The 19,674-nt window shown below is 38.3% G+C and overlaps 1 protein-coding gene across 8 annotated transcripts; it reads right to left on the minus strand.

Moving 5' to 3' along the window:
* Nucleotides 1-2,268: 2,268 nt before the first annotated feature.
* Nucleotides 2,269-12,804, minus strand: LOC135586424 (serine hydroxymethyltransferase 4-like). Of its 8 annotated transcripts, none has more exons than XM_065124745.1 (6): nt 7,447-8,008; nt 6,188-6,295; nt 4,789-5,697; nt 3,533-3,923; nt 3,346-3,447; nt 2,269-2,671 (listed from the first exon to the last, which is right to left on the minus strand). In XM_065124745.1, exons 3-6 carry the CDS (start codon nt 5,620-5,622, stop codon nt 2,427-2,429), a joined length of 1,572 nt encoding a protein of 523 aa, XP_064980817.1. In that variant the 5' UTR covers nt 5,623-5,697; nt 6,188-6,295; nt 7,447-8,008; the 3' UTR covers nt 2,269-2,426. The 8 variants fall into 8 exon arrangements, 2 of the variants coding, with proteins under 2 accessions (XP_064980817.1, XP_064980816.1); XR_010491147.1 differs by lacking the exons at nt 2,269-2,671; nt 3,346-3,447; nt 3,533-3,923 and adding an exon at nt 10,331-12,804 and having other exon boundaries at nt 5,676-5,697; nt 7,447-7,611; nt 7,734-7,828; nt 7,914-8,105; XR_010491146.1 differs by lacking the exons at nt 2,269-2,671; nt 3,346-3,447; nt 3,533-3,923 and adding an exon at nt 10,331-12,804 and having other exon boundaries at nt 5,676-5,697; nt 7,447-7,611; nt 7,708-7,828; nt 7,914-8,105.
* Nucleotides 12,805-19,674: the final 6,870 nt, after the last annotated feature.

Raw genomic sequence — 19,674 nt, forward strand, 5'->3', positions numbered from 1 at the left:
GAAACAATATATCATAGAAGAAAGAAAAATAACATGGAGATAGTAAATAAATCATAAAATTATTTGTGATTTGGAGGCAATTAGACCAGTAAAAAACTAGTATTACATTAACGTATCGAAGCCATGCACGTTCAAATCTATATTTAAAATAATAAAAAATTTATTATAATTAGTCATCCTAGTGCGGAAGAGGGGATATCTCATATCGTTGAGTCCTTCCCTATTCCTTAAACAGTTTACAGACATTTAAGAGAATGGATTTAACATTCATCTTTTCATGCTGTCTCTGTAACACTGAGTAAGAGTAGGGTCATCTATATACTTAACGTAACGAGTGATTTCATACTCGTTTGTCCCTTCCTAAAGCATAGGCATCACTGTATCAAGGACGTACGTAATTTTCACCGTCATGAGAATAATTCTTAAGTTACGAAATCAATCCATATAATTTGGACCAGTAAACCAGTTGACATCAAGTATACCACGTAAAATTATGTCGATCTCTCTCTCTCTCTCTCTCTCTCTGTTTTATTATGAGATGACTTAAGCTTGCTTGATTTGGGTAAATATGATCCATAAGAGAAGTAACCCAAAATTCAGGTAAAACATTTTGAACTCGTAATGTATGCACGATATCACAAACAATTATTTCTCATTTTATCATATATCGAGTCTAGTGGCGTTGACGAAAGAAAAATTTTTTCTCTCACATCCATAACAATAATAATAAGTTGTATTTCTTAGTTATTCACTGTATCCAATAACATTAACCTCTATACATGACAATATCAAATAACACTGCTTTCTATATGTGATAATTACATCCTTTGCCTGTTGTTTGCATTTTAGCTTGCAGACGTCTCACGATCGAGCTAAGCATTCTCCATGACGTATCCTACAGCGTCCACGAAGCTGCTCCACAGGCTGTCGGCCACCTCGACGACCGTCTCCCACGCGCCCTCGAAGGCCCGCGGGAAGACCTCCGACAGCCCCTCGAGCGCGCTCCTCGTCTTCTCCACCAGCTCGACGACCGCCGACGTCGTGAGCTGGAGCGAGCCCGTCGCGGCACCGGCGACGGCGTCGAACGAGCTCGAGACGAGCGACGCGACCGCGTCCTTGACGAGCTCCACCGCGTGCTCCAGCGCAGACCTGATGAGGCCTCCGGCCAGCTCGAGCGCGTCGTTGGAAGCTCGCCGGGGGATACTGAGGAGGCGGATGAGGGCGACTATGAGAAGCGCCGCCCCTCTGAAGACGACGAAGATTAGGAGTCTTGCCATTGACCCGATGACCCAGAACACAGCCTGCAGCAGCAGGAGCGCCATGGTGATCTCCCGATGCTCGGAAGGAGACGACATGTTTCTTCCACCGAACTACTTGAGCCTGAGCAAGTCTTGGCGTACAAGCAATTACATTGACACCTCCGTTAGTAGGTGCGAGGAAGTTCAAGATGAACTCCACAATGACCACTTTGGCATTGGAAGTTTGAGAGACGCAGGTTAATTAGTTCTCTAAACCATTGCACAGACCATTGGATTATTTTGGTCTTCATGCTTTTGATGGGTCTTTACACATCAACAACAACAACAATAATAATAGATTGATCTAATTTGATAGAATAACTGATGTATTATCTAATTAAGTCTGAGTTATTGATCCAACATGAAACTAAATCTGTCGAGGAGATGGCATGATTTATAGTTCACCGAACAAAATAATGAGTCTACGTGGTGAATCAACATACCGCTTGATATGGATAGTAATTACGATAAATCTCGGCTAACGTTAGCCGACGTCTCATGGCCGAGGTGCATTAACACCTAACTCAGGATTGGTTCAACCTGCCTCCTGCAGGCAACCACATCATTTAACATCAAACTCATCTATAAATACCCCAGAGTTCTAAACGAACAAGGGGGGGGGAACACAAGCACAACGCACTCGGAGACATCTTTTCCTCCAAAACCCTCTCCACATCGCAAATTTGATCATCGGAGGGGTCGGGCCGAGCTCCCGACCCGACCTGTGTGTAGGTGCAAGACGGTGTCGCCTCTTCCCGACGCTACGACAGAGCTTCCTCCCGACCCGACCTCCCGACCCGACATCCCGACCCGAACCACAGTGCTCGACCGCCGGGAGACCCCGAGGGACGCCGCCCAAGATCCCCGACATCCGGACCCCCGAACCGAGCCGCATCGGGCCCGAGGCCTCGGCTTAAAGGTGTTTACACTAACACCGCTAAATTAAGTTTATTACCAGAGAACCATGACCTAGAATCAGAACATGGAATCCATTCTTAGGTTAAGGAAATATGCTCCCTCCATGGGCACATCATAGAGAAAAGAGAATAGCTGGAACAAAAAGAAAAGATCTGCAACTGTCGGAAAGAAGTAAAACCAAAAGAGCAGATCTTGGATGTGATAAGCTGCCTACTCCTTGTACTTCATGGCAGACATATGAAAGCCAGGCATGTGGAATGAGGAAGCAAACTTGTCCACCGCTGCCTTGAGTTCCTCGATATCCTTGTTGTTCACCAAGCCTTTGTTAAAGTCCTTCAGCAGCTTCCCATGTTCCTTCTGAATGCTCAAACAAAGGGTTACTGCCTGGTGAAGGAACTCTGCTATCCGCTCAAAGTCCTTCTCAATCAAGCCCCTTGAGGTCATGGCAGGAGTACCTTAAAGATAAGCACATACTATGAGTAACATTTCCATAACAATGAGACAGCATTATAAGAGCATAAAGATGCACAAATTTTAACACAAGAAACAAACAAGATTTCCACTAATTATTCAGTGCTAAAGTACAGCATACATGAAGCAAAGCAGTTGTCCACTTATCCACGTAAAGCGCACATGAAAAGCATTTGTTGATGGTATTTTGAATGTGGTAATTTCTCCATAATTTGGATAGACTATTTTTCCTCTAATGAAATGTATCTTTATCGCTACAGTCCAAACAATACTAAAGGCCTCAACCTAAATGTAGGAATTGAAGACTGCCGCATCCATATGGCTATACATCAGAAACTGATGGGTGCGCGGGACACCAGTTCAGAGTGGCAAATGCTAAAATAGTTGGAATTTAGGTTAGGTAAAAATGAATATTCTAATCACTCCATTTCACTCGATATCTTCTGATTAATGCTGTCTCTTACATAAATATATCTGCATGAGAAATATTAAGCAGGTTCACATGCCATATCTTTCTTGCTTTCTGGTACGGTTGAAGTTGTTGCATGCAAGTTCCAACCATATATTGCTTCAAATGTGTACTCAAAAAATAATTTCACCATCAAAGATTAAGCAGATTCTAATAACTAACACATTCCACAAAAGATGACATTCATACCAATTCGTACACCTCCAGGAGCCAATGCACTGCTGTCACCAAAAACAGCATTTTTGTTGATGGTGATATTGCAAAGATCACAAAGTTTCTCAACCTTGTTTCCTACATACATCCAAAGGAGAAGAAAGGATGAAGTTTTGTGCAGGAGGTAACAAATAGTTCCGCGAATAAATATAAATGTCAATACCGGTCAAGCCAAGAGGTCGGAGATCCCAAAGGACAAGATGATTCTCAGTTCCGTCTGTCACCAGTTTGTATCCCTTGCTCATCAGATAGTTTCCAAGAGCAACCGCATTGGCCTTGACCTGCTTGGCATAGGCCCTGAATCCAGGTGAAGTTGCCTGCTTCAATGCAACAGCCAAAGCAGCAATCTGGTGATTGTGAGGACCACCTTGGAGGGCTGGGAACACAGCAAAGTTGATTTTATCTTCGAAATCATAGACAGCGTCTTCTGGCTGTCCCTTCTTTGGAGGCTTAGGGCCCTTCCTGAAGAAGATCATGCCGGATCTCGGTCCTCTGAGACTCTTGTGAGTGGTGGTTGTAACCACATCACAGGACTCAAAGGGATTTGCAGCTTCCTACAGCATAGAAGAATAAAGGCTTTAGTATCTATGAGAAGGCAGTGAAGCCAGGATTCCTGTGTTTGCCTAACACGGGGAAGAAACAGATCATAAGAAAAGACAATTTAAAAACACAAGTGTTCATGAAGAACGACTTCAGTAATTGCATTTTTCTAAAAGTGAAAATGGAAGACAATCTTTCTTTCTTTGTCAGACCAAGCAGAACATCACATAGATCTAAAAGAAATAAACAAAAGCAGTCTAAGGATATCCTGATAGATGCAGAATTATCATGTACGCATCTAAAGAAACATATAAATGCAAGGAAGAATTAGATTCTCAAAGAGGAAAAAGGCATAGCTGGCCATTTATCTTTAATCGTTCTAAAAACGATGGTTGCTATATATTAACAGAAATATACTATGATCATGATACTTGGAAGTATCATAAAGCCATCCTTTGTCATCATTTACAATCAACTAACACTTGAACTTTGATAGACTCCGTGAACAATGGTTGCCTTGAATAATTAGATTTGCACTCGATACCATCAAAAAGCAATATAATCAAGATATCATCTTTATACAAAAATGCAAAGTTTTAACGAGGAGAACCAAACAGAACAAGTATCTTCAACATTTTCCGATTCAAAGATCTACTTGCATCACGAAAGTCAACAGACGCAGATCAGATCCAGACAATTCGAGTGCATGACATTACAATTAAAACATCGAGAAATTCTCCATCCTAGCCATCAGATCTTGGCTGTCCTCCATAACCCTTGCAGTCATAAAGAACATCCCCAACCTCAAACAACCCATTTTTCAGGAAACAACAATAGCCCAGAAAGGAGAGAGAGGAAAGAAAGAATCATAGTCATTACCTGAGCGGCCACGAGGCCACTGATGTGAGCCATATCGCACAGCAACAATGCGCCGCACTTGTCAGCAATGGACCTGAATCTTGCGTAGTCCCAGTCTCGAGGATACGCGCTCCCGCCGCAGATGATGAGCTTAGGGCGGAAGTCGAGAGCTTTCTCCTCGAGCTTGTCGTAGTCAATGTAGCCGGTGACAGAGCTGACCTTGTAGGGCAGGCTCTCAAAGTAGATGGAGGTGGCGGAGATCTTCTTTCCCCCGGAGGTGTAGTATCCGTGGGTGAGGTGGCCGCCGGAGGGGAGGTCGAGGCCCATGATGCGGTCGTGGGGATTAAGAAGGGCGGTATAGGCGGCAAAGTTGGCGGGGCTGCCGGAGTAGGGCTGGACATTGACGCCCCACCTGGCAGGGTCGAGGCGGAAGGCGGCAAGGGCGCGGGAGCGGCAGAGGTTCTCGATGGCGTCGATGTGCTCATTGCCACCGTAGTAGCGGTTGCCGGGCATGCCCTCGGAGTACTTGTTGGTGAGGGCGCTGCCGAGGGCCTCGATGACGGCGAAGGAGGTGAAGTTCTCGGAGGCGATGAGCTCGATACCGTGGGACTGGCGGTGCTTCTCATGCTCGATGAGATCGTGGATCTCCGGGTCGACGGTGGACAGAGGGGTGAGGCCCCACTCGGCGACTGACTCCATGGCGGAGGCGGAGGCGAGGCGGACACGTTGGAGAATAGGAGAAGAGGATGGAAAGGAGAAGCGGAGTGGAGGAAGAGAGGGACGTAGTCGGGAGTGGGGGAATGGAGAAGAGGGCTTTATAAGGTGGGAGGAGGGGTCGAGGGTCTGAGGCCACATGGACTGCAAGTATGATGGATGTTTAGGCGCTTGTTACTGGGGGAGCGCGGTGGTGGTGCACAGGATGCTCGTCACCTGTTTGCGTTAATGCCGCAGATGAGAGGGTATCCTTTTCCTCTGGTGGTGTAAATATATAGGAGATCTTTTGTCGCATGATTTCTCCTATATATTTTGAATTTATGTTGTGTTTTCTTGTTCATTTCATTTGGTAAGAAAATAAAAAGTCCTATAATATGCTATTTAGTCTCTTAGTTTTTAATTTTTTTTTCAATATATATATATATATATATATATATATATATATATATATATATATATATATATATATATATATATATATATATATATTCGCGTTGAAAGGATTGATGACGCCATACTTAACAAGATTGATACGAACAATTAATTTAGGAGGTCTTGAATGGTAAATTGATCGAAGCACATAAAAAATAAAAGTAAACTAAATATCACTTTAAAAATCATATGTTTGTTATACTGGCAAATATTTTGCACTATTTTCTAGCTAAAGGAAAAGGATGTTATAATGATAGATTGAAATAAATCATACCATCAAAGATAAAGCTTCGACCAAACCCAAACCAATGCACCGAACCCACCACGAACTCAAGCGGGCCGTTGGGCCTTACGAGTCCAAATCAACATTCCCCGCTCAAACCTATGAGGGTAGCATATGTGATGCTTTAATGCAAGAAATTAATTGTATTAAAAAGAAGATGCATAGTATGATTATGATGAAAATTAAAGATGTTTTGTTTATTATATGTCAACCAAAAACCTAATTAGCTTGCTAAATCTTACTATTGCATAGATAATAAAAGATATTAATACTTCTATGATATTAAGATGGGGCTAATTACATATTATTCTATGTAATTAACTATCTTTAATATCTCATAACACTTTTAAAAATTAATATTTATATATTTATAAAAATAAAATATTTAATCTTATTTCTCCTCACATTATCAATTCTACGATGAAAATAATATGCGTGCTGTCACGTGTGGAAAATGACACTAAAACAATGTTAAAAAATAATTTTATAATATTATTCTCATCGATATTAATTTTTTATTCGGTAACTTTTGTGAAAGCGATTTTCTTCTCCGACTTCATCCTCTCCTTCGGCTTTGATATCCTCCCAAACAACCAACCGAGAGGAGAAAACTTTAATCAAATCTCGAAAGCTTCACTTCGATCTGAACTTGAGCTTGGCTATCAACATCCTCCGACAACCGATCCTTCTGTTCTTTCTAGTAGCCCTCAATTCTTTCATGTAAGTCATAGTTTAGGCAAAAAACACACTGTTTTAATGCTGTAAAATTACCTTTTTTAACTTTATTTTAGTATCATTTTTTGCATGTGACAACACATGCGATATTTTCATCGAGAGAATCAACTACGTGAGGAAAAACGGGATTAAATATTTCACTTTCGTAAGTATAAGAACCTTGATATAACTTTAGAAAATGTAGAAATCGAAATACTAAAGATAGTTAACTATATGAGGTAATATATAATTAGTCCTACTAAGGTGTTTGGATCATCAGAAAATTTTAAATTCTTTGGATTTAGTAACGAAATTGATATACTTCTACATCTAAAAATAAAATAAATCATTCTTCTGTTTGTTTGAATCCATGAAAATAAAGATCTATGACTATCATACATGATATATATCATTTATTAAAGCTTACCACACTTTCGAAATATTTTTCGATATAATACCATAGCAATGATTTACCAACAGCTATATCTTCCAATAATATGATACGAGCAGGTAATTAAAGAGGTAGGCCAAAGTACCTTGTTGCATGTGGTCACGTTGAACGTTAGATACATGTGGAAGATGTCCATGGTCCGTACTAAGAGCGACATGGCCTCGTCTTCAGGCTTTTGTTGAGGTGCCAGGGGAACCTTGGCGTTTCCTGGGGTCTGGCATGAGCTGGGTGATTCCTCCTCTGCACCTTCCTTCAACATCAAGAATCCGTATCCGTGAGGCAAATGTTACTGCTTGTCTGCTAGAAGAAAAGAAAAAGACAACTAGCAGCAGACAATAAACTTAACTTCGCTGCAGTATCATCCTTCGTAACTCTTTCGCCATTCATTCCCCGCCTGAAGGTGCAGGTCTGTACCCATTAACTGCAACTGTTGCTGGGAAGATTCTTGCTCTGTCGATTATAATCAACTGCACAGACATCACAACAACAACGCACTGTAAGAAATATAAGGAGTTCTGAATCAAGAAACTCATCTGCAGTTGACACTGTAACTTGCAATTGATGAAGACAAGATGCTTTGCCCTGCTGCTCCTCGCCATCATGTAGCAACTCGGAGATCATTTACCATCGGAGAATGGTTTAGGCATCAGGTATGCAGATTCATGGTGGCAAAAGTCTAGCAAACAAGACAACCAAAAATACTGCGAACCAATTGCATGTGTCTGGTGCACTTCTTGCCAACACCTGCAGGTAATATATTGTCAGGGGAGTAGCAGTTTCTACTGTCTCGGACGAATTACCTTCATCCCAGAAACATAACGATATAACATGAGTACATATACAAGAAAACTGGTAAATCACATATATTTTTTTTCCCTCACCGACTCGGCCAACCTTAACAACCTCTTCCTCTATTACATTGTCTTGTACTCAAATGCCAGATTTCTGATATGTTGCTAAGCATTACAATGTACAGCTGTCTTATGATCCAAGGAGAAAACCAAACCAACCAAATATTGAAAGAAACAAAGAAATATTTAAGAGAAATGAAAAGATACTACTTAATTTTAATCCTCAATCACTTGAAATCGAAGCAGGTTTCAGTATCAAACCCAAATAGAATTGGGTTGATGCACCGTCGCAGTTTACCATGACTTCCAGAGTGAGACCGAGAGACTATCATGCACCTCCATCTACTACCATGAACAAGCTGCCCACCACACACAGCAATGGTTCTTTTCCTCCCGTAGCTCAACAATAGGAGTCAGAACGTTGCAGAAGCCATTAAAAGGATCATAAACACAATTCCTGATCAGACATCACTTGAAGTATAATCGAATGACTCTGTTGTTGAATTGGTGTTATCGTATCGCCATCTCTTGAGTCTTTCGGTCAGACTCAAACTCGGCTCACCATCATCTTCAATGGCACAGTTGGTGGGCCTCCACTGTTCAACTAGGGGAGCTACCCTATTGACTGCATGGCTCATGTCAGGCCTCTGATAAGGTTCACGGGCTGTACAGTGCCAAGCTAGGTCTGCAACTTCCGCCAAGCTCTGATGAGCTTCTTCATCAAGCTCAAGAATTTGATCCACCATGGCGTTCAAAAATTTGTTCTTTTCATGGGAAAATCCCCTACGGAATAATGCCACCAGATGGCTATCTTCAGGTGGGAGCGACTCATCTAGTACTTTTCTCCCAGTAATTAGCTCCATCAATATCACACCAAATGCATAAACATCAACCTTGGTCGACACCTTTCCAGTAGCTGTTAGAATATTGCAGCTCAGGATCAATAAGTACACAAGGCAAATACAAAATAACCTGAAGCTCAAACTTTGTTCAGTAAAAAGAATCAATAGAGAATTGTAGTAATTGGGCTTTCTGTACGGTGATTTCCTCTGCTATTTTACCTTAATCTCACTTTCATACTCTCATAATTTTTTGCCCTTCTAGAAGTATCCTAGATTGCATTACTTGTTTTGTAAGTACATTGCTCTCTCTGATTCATGTAATGACCAAGCATTATTCACAGTTTTAGTTAAAAAGGGAGACAATTCAGCTTATCAGCAAGTAGCAATCCAGAAAAGCCATAAAACAAATTGTTTCAGTAATTAATAGCATCACATAAAATATCAGTCTCCAATATCAACTAATATAACTGCTACTTCAAACATTTGATGAGAATAGGCACAGGAACATGTCAAGAAAACTTGTGCTGTTCAACCAAGAGAGGGTTGTGATGTACACTTATCCCTGTTGTAGAACTGCTCCTTCCACACTTGGACCAAATAGTTTGTTGTCTTCAACTTTGAATCCTTAGACAATTTGGATATATTGATGTCACATAACATGAATAGCTTCTAATGAAAAGCATCTTCTTGTTCACGTTAATCAAAGTAAAAGAATCCTTTTTTTTCTCTCAATCTCTGATCCAAGAAATAGATACTTTTGTTTGTGTCTATCAAAACTTTGGCTCCCGGATTCTTGTCAACATCTTGTCTTGAGAAAGATCCAAGAGGAATATGTAGAATGAGCCAAAATTAAAATCATTATTATTCAAAAGGATCATTGTTTGTGGATTTATTAGTTATTGTTTCTAGCCAATATCGCATCATTCTGTTGCTAAAATTTTCAGATTTCATATTTATTTGTATATATCGTCAGATATGCTTTTGAGTTTCCATATATTCATTGTGACATTTCTCAATATGATTAGGCTGATTATTTGTGTACTTCTAAGCAGTTGAAAATGTTCAGACATATTGCCTAAAGTTCCAAACTAGATTTGACAAGGTTCTTAAACACTGAACCTAAGAAGAACTATGAACCTTCTTTACTAATCAGAACAAGTCTTTGAATTGATATACTTGAACCAACAGTTAATTCAATATGCAAATTTGCAAAAAGAAGAACAACATATGGCTTTTTAATTAACAGTCTGAGAGAAAAAAAGTATAACAGACTTACTAGCATACTCAGGAGCAAGATACCCAAATGTCCCTGCTAATCGTGTCATCATGGACTTCTGATTGTCATCCGCAAGCTTGACCAACCCAAAATCAGAAACCTTGGCCCTCAAGTCCTTGTCCAAGAGTATGTTAGAGGGCTTCAGATCTCTGTGAATGAAACTTTCTTGAGCCAAACTATGCAAGTACTCGATCGCTCTAGCAACATCGAGAGCAATCGTCAGCCGCTGCTTCCAAGTAAGTGGTGGTTCGTGTCTGCTCTGCCATTCAAACAAGTGATCCCCCAGTGTACCCCCAGACATGTATTCATACACCAAAAGCCTCTCTTGAGCATCATCACAGTAGCCAAGAAGTGTGACCAAGTTCCGATGCTTAACCTTCTTAAGAACATCAATCTCTGCTTTGAACTCCTCCTGCCCCTTCTTACCCATTAAATCACACTGGTTTCTCTTCACAGCAATCAGAGTCCCATTATGATCCCCTTTGTATACAATACCAAACCCACCCCTGCCCAACACATTATCTTCGCTGAAATTATTAGTAGCCCTTCGAAGGGATTGGATTGATATGTGCATTCCTTGAGCTTCAACCATGTAGGAGCCAGTGCTCCCGGCGCTGCTTTGGCTGTAAAGCATCCCCAAGCCTCCACCATTGCCGTTCATACCACCCACCCCTATACTAACTATCTCTGGCTCGTTTGGAGGGGTTCCCATCGGAACACGGCCAAATTTCTTTTCCTGTTTCTTTTTATGATAATGCATAAACAATGCCACTGAACAACCAACGAGAACCACCACTGCCACGATTATGCCAGCAATCATGGCTGCTGATGACGACTTCGATCCACCGGAGTTACCACTGCTGCCGGATGTAGAACCAGGCATCCCGCTTGAAGGAGAAGAAGAGCTTCCGCCGCTCGAGTCTGAGTCACTTCCTAGCTTGGTGTTGCCATCCAGCTTGAGCGTGACGGAGCTGGAAAATGCCGGTATCTTTCCTGAGAGGCTGTTATTGCTGACATCCAGCAACTGGAGCTGCGGGAGCTGCGTCAAGCTATCTGGAATTAAGCCGGTGAGGCCGTTGTTGCTTAGATACAGCTGACGCAGAGCGGTGAAGCTAGCAAAGGCCGGCGAGATGACACCGCCAAAGTGCTGGCTCCCGAAATTGAGGACGATGATGTCCTTCTGCGCGTTGCAGGTGACGCCCAGCCAGCTGGCGCATGGGTCGTTCCCCTTCCATGACTTAGCGAGCACGGCAGGGTACCCGAACCCCTCGGCGACCGCAAGCAGCGCCGTGACACGAGGGTCGCACGGGCTGTCGCCGGAGTTGCAGAACTGGTTGCCCTTGTCGATGTCCAGGGTGACGGATTTGCTCGAGAACTGCGGGAAGGGCCCCTGGAGCAGGTTGTTCGAGAGGGTGGCGTTCCTGAGGGTGGGACAGGCGGTGAGGGATGGCGGGACGACGCCGGTTAGGGCGTTGTCGCGGACATTGAAGGACTCGAGGGCGGTGAGGTTGGAGAGGTCCGGGATAGGCCCCGTGAAGCTGTTGGACTGAAGCCAGACCATGGTGAGCTGCGGCATGGCGGAGAGGACGTCGATGCGGCCGGAGAGCTTGTCGCGGGACTGCTGGTTGTTGAGGAGTAGCTGCTGCACGCTGGAGTCGGCGAGGGAGGACGGGAGGGGGCCGGTGAGCTGGTTGTAGGAGAGGCGGAGGACGTTGAGGTTGGGGAGGGAGCCGAGGAAGTCGGGGAGGGTCCCCGAGAGGGAGGCGTTGGAGGCGGAGAGCTTGGAGAGGCCGACGGCGGCGGCGAGATCCTGGGAAAGGTTCCAGGGGGCGAGGGGGAGGTCGTCAAGGGAGATCTCCTGGAGGGCGGAGAGGCCGGCGAAGAAGGTGTTGGGGAGTACGTCGAAGGCGTTTCCGTCAAGGAAGAGGGACTGAAGGGAGGCGAGGTCGGGGAGGAGGGGAAGGGGGCCGGACAGGCGGTTGCGCTGGAGCTGGAGGGAGGCAAGGGAGGTCAGAGCGTTGAGGGAGTCTGGAAGGGTGCCGGAGACGCCGCGCGAGGCGAGGTTGATGCTGGAGACGCGGCCGGCGGAGCAGGTGACGCCGTCCCACTCGGGGTCACAAGGGTCAGAGCCGGTCTTCCAGCTGGAGGGCACCCCCGAGAGGGCGCGCGCCAGCTCCGACATGGCCTTGGCGTCCGGCGAGGAGGAGGAGGAAGGCGAGGCCGCGCGGCATCGCCGCACCAGATCCAACGCAACGAGCAACATCACGAGGTGGAGAAGACGGGGGACGGCGGCGCCTACAAGGCATTGCTTCCTCCTCTTCGCCATCGCCCGAAGAAACCTAGATCTCGATCTCGATCTCGATCTTGATGGTGTGTCTGCGTCTTTGGTCTCCGTTTGGGCACGGAGAGAGAGAGAGAGAGAGAGAGAGAGAGAGAGGACGATGAGGCGGTGGGGAAGAAACAAAAGAGAAACAATGGGGAAAAGGTGACGAGGGAGAGAGACGTGTGACGAGCGACAGAGGTTGTGGTTGGCAAAGCCGCGTGGTGGCCGAGGCAACGGAGTAATTTTAGTTTCTACCTTTTTCTTATTTTTGATATAATTATATATAAAAGAAATTTTAATTTCTCCTTTTTTTATTTTTGATATAATTATATACAAAAGAAATTTTTTTTTATTTTCCTCCTTCATCCTAAATTAAATTATGTCTTACAATTTTAATATTATTTATGATCGTTAAATATATGATGAAAATATTATGATCGATCCTATATAACAACTATATCATTTCTGTTGAAAATCTAGTTTTGAATTTTAACAAAAGACATCTATTTTTAAAATAACAGTATTTTGTTTTTTTCCCAAAAGAAATTGGCTCTCCTTATATGACTAAAAAAACCAAAATATCTACATTTTCGATATATATATATATATATAATATATATATATATATAATCTTCGATAATGTTTTATACACTAGTAATTTTGGTTTAAATATTTAATCTAAATACTTGTATTTTGTTTTTAATGCCTCCTTTTTTTTGTATTTATCTGTGAGAAGCCGCCGTTGAGTAATTGGATGGCAGCGGCTTTTGGGGGGGGCTGTGTTTGGCCCCCTGTCTCGACCCAGGAAAGAAACCTTATCTGTGTTCCGCTCAACCCTCTTTTCTCAGGTGGGACCCCGAAGATTCCTCGGGACCCACAGTGACAGCCTAGTGGCGCGAGAATGAAAGCCGAAGCGTGCATCACCCAAACCAGGTGATCTTCCACACTGCGGCAAAACTAAACAAGTAGTTAAACTAATGTTTCTTAAAATAAAAATAAGTGATAATGATATAAGTATATTCACCCGATCATCACTCATGGCAACATAATTAGCACAAAAGAATAAGACCCCACTTAATAATCCAACCAAGTAGAAATCAGTCCAATATAAAATATCAAAACATATATTATTTGTATCGTAAAATATTCTATGATTAATCCATTCTAAAACATTGATCATGGTAATCGAGATTAGTTAATGCTTACTCAAAATTCTTATTTTTCGATTTACTAATGCATCTAAGAAAATTTGATTTCAACTTTTCTATAGACCGGTATTTGATTGAATATACGAGACATTCTTGACTCTATCTTAACTTCTCGTGCATATAGATTTAAATCAAATCGAGTTGGTCCAGTCCTCAATGGCATCCTCATTTCGAGATCGATTACATAAAATTCTTATTTTTCGTTTTGAGATCAACAAGTATGTCTAACGAACAATGTTAAAAACCCCATTCGATTACAACTTTTGCATAGGTAACTTCTCATGCATATGGGTTCGAATCAAGTCGAGTTGATCATATTTTGATCGATATCTTTCGCATCAAATAAAACAATATTTTGAGAGCTATTATACTTTTTAATAGATATAAAAAGATAAAAAATATATTATAACAAAAGATGGGTCTAAATTTAAATTCATGTACCAAATAAGTTTTTTTTTCTCATATATATATAAATATAGACGAATGATATTAAATCATATAAAGCATAGGAAATATTATTTCACATTATTATGTTTTTATAAAATATATATATTATATAATGAAGGAAAGTCTTTCTCCACTAAAAAAATAGTTCACAAATATAAATATATAAGTATGTATATAATGAAAGTTTCCCCTCCATGAACACAATAAGAAACAAAAGGAATTAACATGAAAAGTACTATCCACTAGTCTTGAAGTCAAAAGGAGCAACAGTGCATTAATTAGCCGAAAAATACTATACAATAAAAAATACGACACGTTATACCTCCCATAGAATTATTATTTTGAGGACATCATAATTCGTGGCTTCTCGAGGATCTAGAAATATGTAGAAGGTTCTGGAATGCATGTCCAAGTGACACTTGCAATGTCATCTTGATGTTGGTGTCATCGTCTCCAACGCAATGGTCATGTCTCTATCACTTTCGAAATAAGATATTAATCAACTTAAATATCTCAACGTAGATATCGAAAGATAAGTATCGTCACAAATTTTTCATGAAGAAAAATATAGGCATATTTTTTATGATATATAAAAGTTGGGTTTAGCTTTTTAGGCTTTCCCCCTCCTTTCATATATTAGATATTTATCATGATAATAAATATGCTAAAATTATGTCAAACCTTGGTGTTTATAAATATATACAAAATCATAAAAATCTAAAAAATATATATTATATAATGATAATATTCCTGTGTTATACTCATGTACTGTAACAATATTGAAACTATGCTAAAGCTTCTCATTCTATATATATATATATATATAACCATAGTAATTATGGCAAAATCATATCATATATCTCTCTATAAATGACTATAAAATTATGTAAATTATAAAAATATTAAAATAAAATATTCTATAATATAATCAAAGAAACTAGGTCATTGGATAATGATCACTTGATAAGATATATTTTATAGCACACAACAAACTCCATGTGTTTAATGGAAGGGAAGAGACTTGAACTAAAAGCAACCTAAGTATAGAAAAATAACGAGAGATGTTGATATCCATCCCAAGTAATAATATTAATATATAAGTTAACCTTTGATGTGTAAAAGAAACAACTCATCATAATGATATTGAAATATAAGTTAATATTTGATACATAAAAGAAATAACTCATTGTGCTCTTATCGATGATCTACATCATTTTTCTAGATAAAAGGTTTCAACTTTATTTTATCAAGAAAAAAATTTATATTTTTTTATAAAAATAAATGATAAATATGAGATTCGAGCATATATATATATATATATATATATATATATATATATATATATATATATATATATATATATATATATATATATATATATATATATATATATATATATCAATGAAGCCATCAAGATCTTTATCAACTAAGAAAAAAATTATATTACGAAAGTACTAAATAGAGTCTACTCGAAAATAAACTATTTTATCAATTCATGTGCATAGAAAAAATATTTAATAGGAAATATAATATTTAATTATATAATACATTAATAATTATAAATATTTTTTCAATCAGTAAAGATGTTTCATTTCTCAAATTATAAATTAGAAGTAGCTTACCTAAAAAAGATTCTATATATATAAAGTAAAGACACTTAATGAAATGTTGTCAAATTAATTATGGTATAACAAAAGCAATTTTCCATATAATTAACCAACCTTTTCTTTCTAATAGATATATATATATATATATTTATTTATTTATTTGTGAAATATAGGAAGCTTGGAGTTTAAGTTTGGGTAACTCTGAAGAAAATTTATAGTTCATCGAAGAATTTTATATTTTTTTTATTTGATAGATGATTTATTATTATGTGTTTTATTAATTTTGTAAATAAAAATCTTCTCAATATTTGGTTTGATTCAATTGGATTGAACACAAGCAGCTCAATCAATAGTTGTGAGTAGGTGATAATTTCCATTTTATCACCTTTGCTTGCAAGAAAAGTTGAGTTGAAACTGAGGACTTTTGTCTCCAAAGGGATGAGAGAGGCGTGTGAGTTTGACTGAGGAAGTGATTCCTTACAAGGCATGCATGACTTGCACACACACACACACACTCATAATCACAAAAGCATGGTGTCAACTATCTATCTCACCTAACTCACATGGGATCAGTTGAATTGTGTCTCTTCATGATCATCTAAGGTTGGCAAATGCCTAATTGATGTCTTGGTGTGGTGGGAGTAGGCATCATGTAACATTTTACAGCTTAAAGATTGACTTTTTTTTTATAATGTAATGAATATAGGATGTTTCTTTTTTTTGAAAAAGAATCCACATCTTAGATTTTTTTTCGCGATATTATTTCTTATTTTTATAATATTCGTAAAGAACTTTTACATTTCTCATATGCACTTAAAATGTTCTATTATAAGAAAATAGACTTTTCGTTTCAAGTCTCGGTCGATCGAATTCATCACGAGTCGAATCGAATCGATAACGATGTATTTGATTTATCGAATTGATTAAAATATTTTTAAATTAGTTTAAATCCATATTAATTACAATCATTAATTTTATTATACAAAATGAGTCTTAATTATCTTTAATTTTTTAATTGAATCTTGAATGGTTGACATGTTCCCAACTATAATTCGATAAAGATGATATTTGATCTCAGAACCTCTTGTGAATATTAATAATATAAAATATCAAATTATGAGAGTATGATGAGTATACATACAAGTCATCGAGTGAGTTCGAACCATTTACATGTTTGGATCAAACTTGGATACACACAACCAGAATAATTAGTCGGGTGTCTGTTCATGTGACATTAGATTGCACACTTTATGGCTCTGACTTTGCATTACTAACCTGTTGACTCTAGAAATCTTCGACGTATCTATACAAATCCCTGTGTTCTTCACATCTCCTACCTTCCCAATTGCTTTGATGAAAGCTTTCTGGCCTTCCAATCAAATCTTTCTGTCACCCATTTATTGACAACTACGTTAGAGAGAGAGAGAGAGAGAGAGAGACAGATATAGTCAACGGTTAGCGGGGGTTTAGATGCGGTTGCCCACATGCACACGCCACGTTCCCGTAAACCCGCCGCAACTTCTTACGACTAATGTCATCGTCTCGAGATGGTCGTCGGCCTTTTATTCTTTTTAATTTGAATTCATTTACTATGATATCTGATTTTTAAATTTATTTAATTTTAAATTAATTATATATATATATATATATTTAGATCATGTTAGATTAATTAGGATGTCAATAATATCTTCTTATAGTAATGTGATTTACTTTATTTTATTATTAAAATTTATATGTATATTGTTGGAGTTGATGAAGCTAACAAGGATGGCATGCTAAGACAATGCCAAGTTGTATGAACTTATAATGTTGAGCAGTTTGCTGCTCTTCTTGCTTGTTTTTGTTGCTTTCAATCTTGATTGCCAAATATATTTGAGACTTGAATTTAATCCGAATCTAATATTAAAGTAAACACTTGATAGACAAAAATATAAGTTAGCATTCACGTATGGATCAAAGGATGCACGAAAGACAGTATTTGATAGTGAGTTTTTGAATCGAAATGAAGAGTTAATTTGTTAGACGATTTACGTATAATCATCGACTATATAATATGTTATCGGATTATCAACTTTGAATGATAGTCCTTTTTATTTTACTGTGTTAGAAGTATAACTATTATGTTGTTAATCAAAATTCTCCAAATCCTAAATATTCTTCATTTTGATATGAATGGTAATCTTAATTTGATGATCACATGTCCATTGAGTATTGGTCTTAGCTGGCTAAGCATCAACATTGTTAACATCGAGCCTTGATGTCATAGCCTCAAAATCCACGTGGCAACTATCGATTGAGTTAGATTATCTATCTTTTCGACATCAAACCTCCCTCCACTTACCTTAAATATAAATATATTATAATTATAGTTAGAATTATAAGTATAAAAATTATAATCATATTTATATTATTAAAAAAATTAATATCAAGATCTAAAATTAAGTAACCATATATTGAAGTTTAAATATGCATATATTTAAATATTATTTAAATATTTTTATCTAATTTGTAAGTTTGGTATTGTACGATCAAAAAACTATAATAATAATGATATGTAATGAGTACTAGAATTTTTTTTTTTATAATTATCCTTTCATATGATATAAAGTAGGAACTAAGGGAAGATGAGAAAATATAATAATTAAAAAGAGACAAAAAAAGATAATTTAGATATTATCAAGTCCTTTATCTATTCATAGGTGAGAGCTGAGGGCATAAGATAAATAATCAAGAGAATCATATTATCATTATATTTTTTTATTAATTAAAATTTAATTAAATCTATAATACATCTTGCCTAACATAATATAACAAATGAGTGCAACTAAAAATAGAAATACTCATCAATTCAAATATTGAATTTAGATAATATCCATAATCTCTAGGATGTGCTAGGTTAGAGCAGAAAGCATTGAATAGTTAACAAGAAAGTCTCTCACATCAAATTCATTTCTTAAGAAATCATATCATAATTAATTTTTTTTAATTGATCAATAATCATAATCAAAGTTATGATATATTTTATCCAATCAAATAAGACTAATGATATAATAAGAACGAGTGCAACCAAAAATAGATACACTTAAGTCACCGAAAAATCTAAAGTTGGGCTAAAAAGCACTGGAACAAATTATTTCTTTGACATTTTCAACCTACTTATATTAGGTTTGGACAATCTTTTGAGTGAATTTGGGATAAGTCTGGATAGAAATTTTTTTTACAATATTGATATTTTGGTATGATGATTTTTTTTTACAAAAACTTATCCGAAAAATCTTAAGAAGATATCCGATAATTTAGAAAATTGTGGGATCAATTTTTTTATTTTCATCATTTTTTTCTTTGCAAAAAGAAAAAAACTTTTGAGATATCTTCGTATCTATGTCTCGACCAGTGTCAACTACACCTACTTCCACTTTAAATGACTTATGTATTTGGGCTTAGGTTCCACTTCAAATTGCTTCTGAAGCAAACCCATATAATTGGGCTCGACGTGGGTTCGCCTTCCTTAAGTAAAATATACTACATGTAACCCAAACTCAAACATTCTGTAGAATATACTGTTTTAGGAACGTATATGTGTGCGTAAATTGTAATATTAAAATTTGGAGTAAATATGATATTTCTAAAATCTGAAAGGATAGATATATCAAACCTTTATATTATTATTATTATTACTATTACTATTATTATTATTATTATCCTTATCCATGCGTCTCTCAAAGCCCATCCCTTTCTTCGCCTCCAATGATTGATCTT

Source organism: Musa acuminata, chromosome BXJ2-9 (genome assembly GCF_036884655.1).
Source record: "Musa acuminata AAA Group cultivar baxijiao chromosome BXJ2-9, Cavendish_Baxijiao_AAA, whole genome shotgun sequence".
Taxonomy (NCBI): Eukaryota; Viridiplantae; Streptophyta; class Magnoliopsida; order Zingiberales; family Musaceae; genus Musa; species Musa acuminata.

What these genes read in the sequence shown, in the direction of transcription:
- LOC135586424 (XM_065124744.1), bottom strand. Translation starts at nt 12,656, where the DNA reads ATGGCGAAGAGGAGGAAGCAATGCCTTGTAGGCGCCGCCGTCCCCCGT. An exon ending in TCTTGCTCCTGAGTATGCTA is followed by an intron (nt 9,129 to 10,330) that starts GTAAGTCTGTTA and finishes ATATTCTAACAG; the next exon opens with CTACTGGAAAGGTGTCGACC.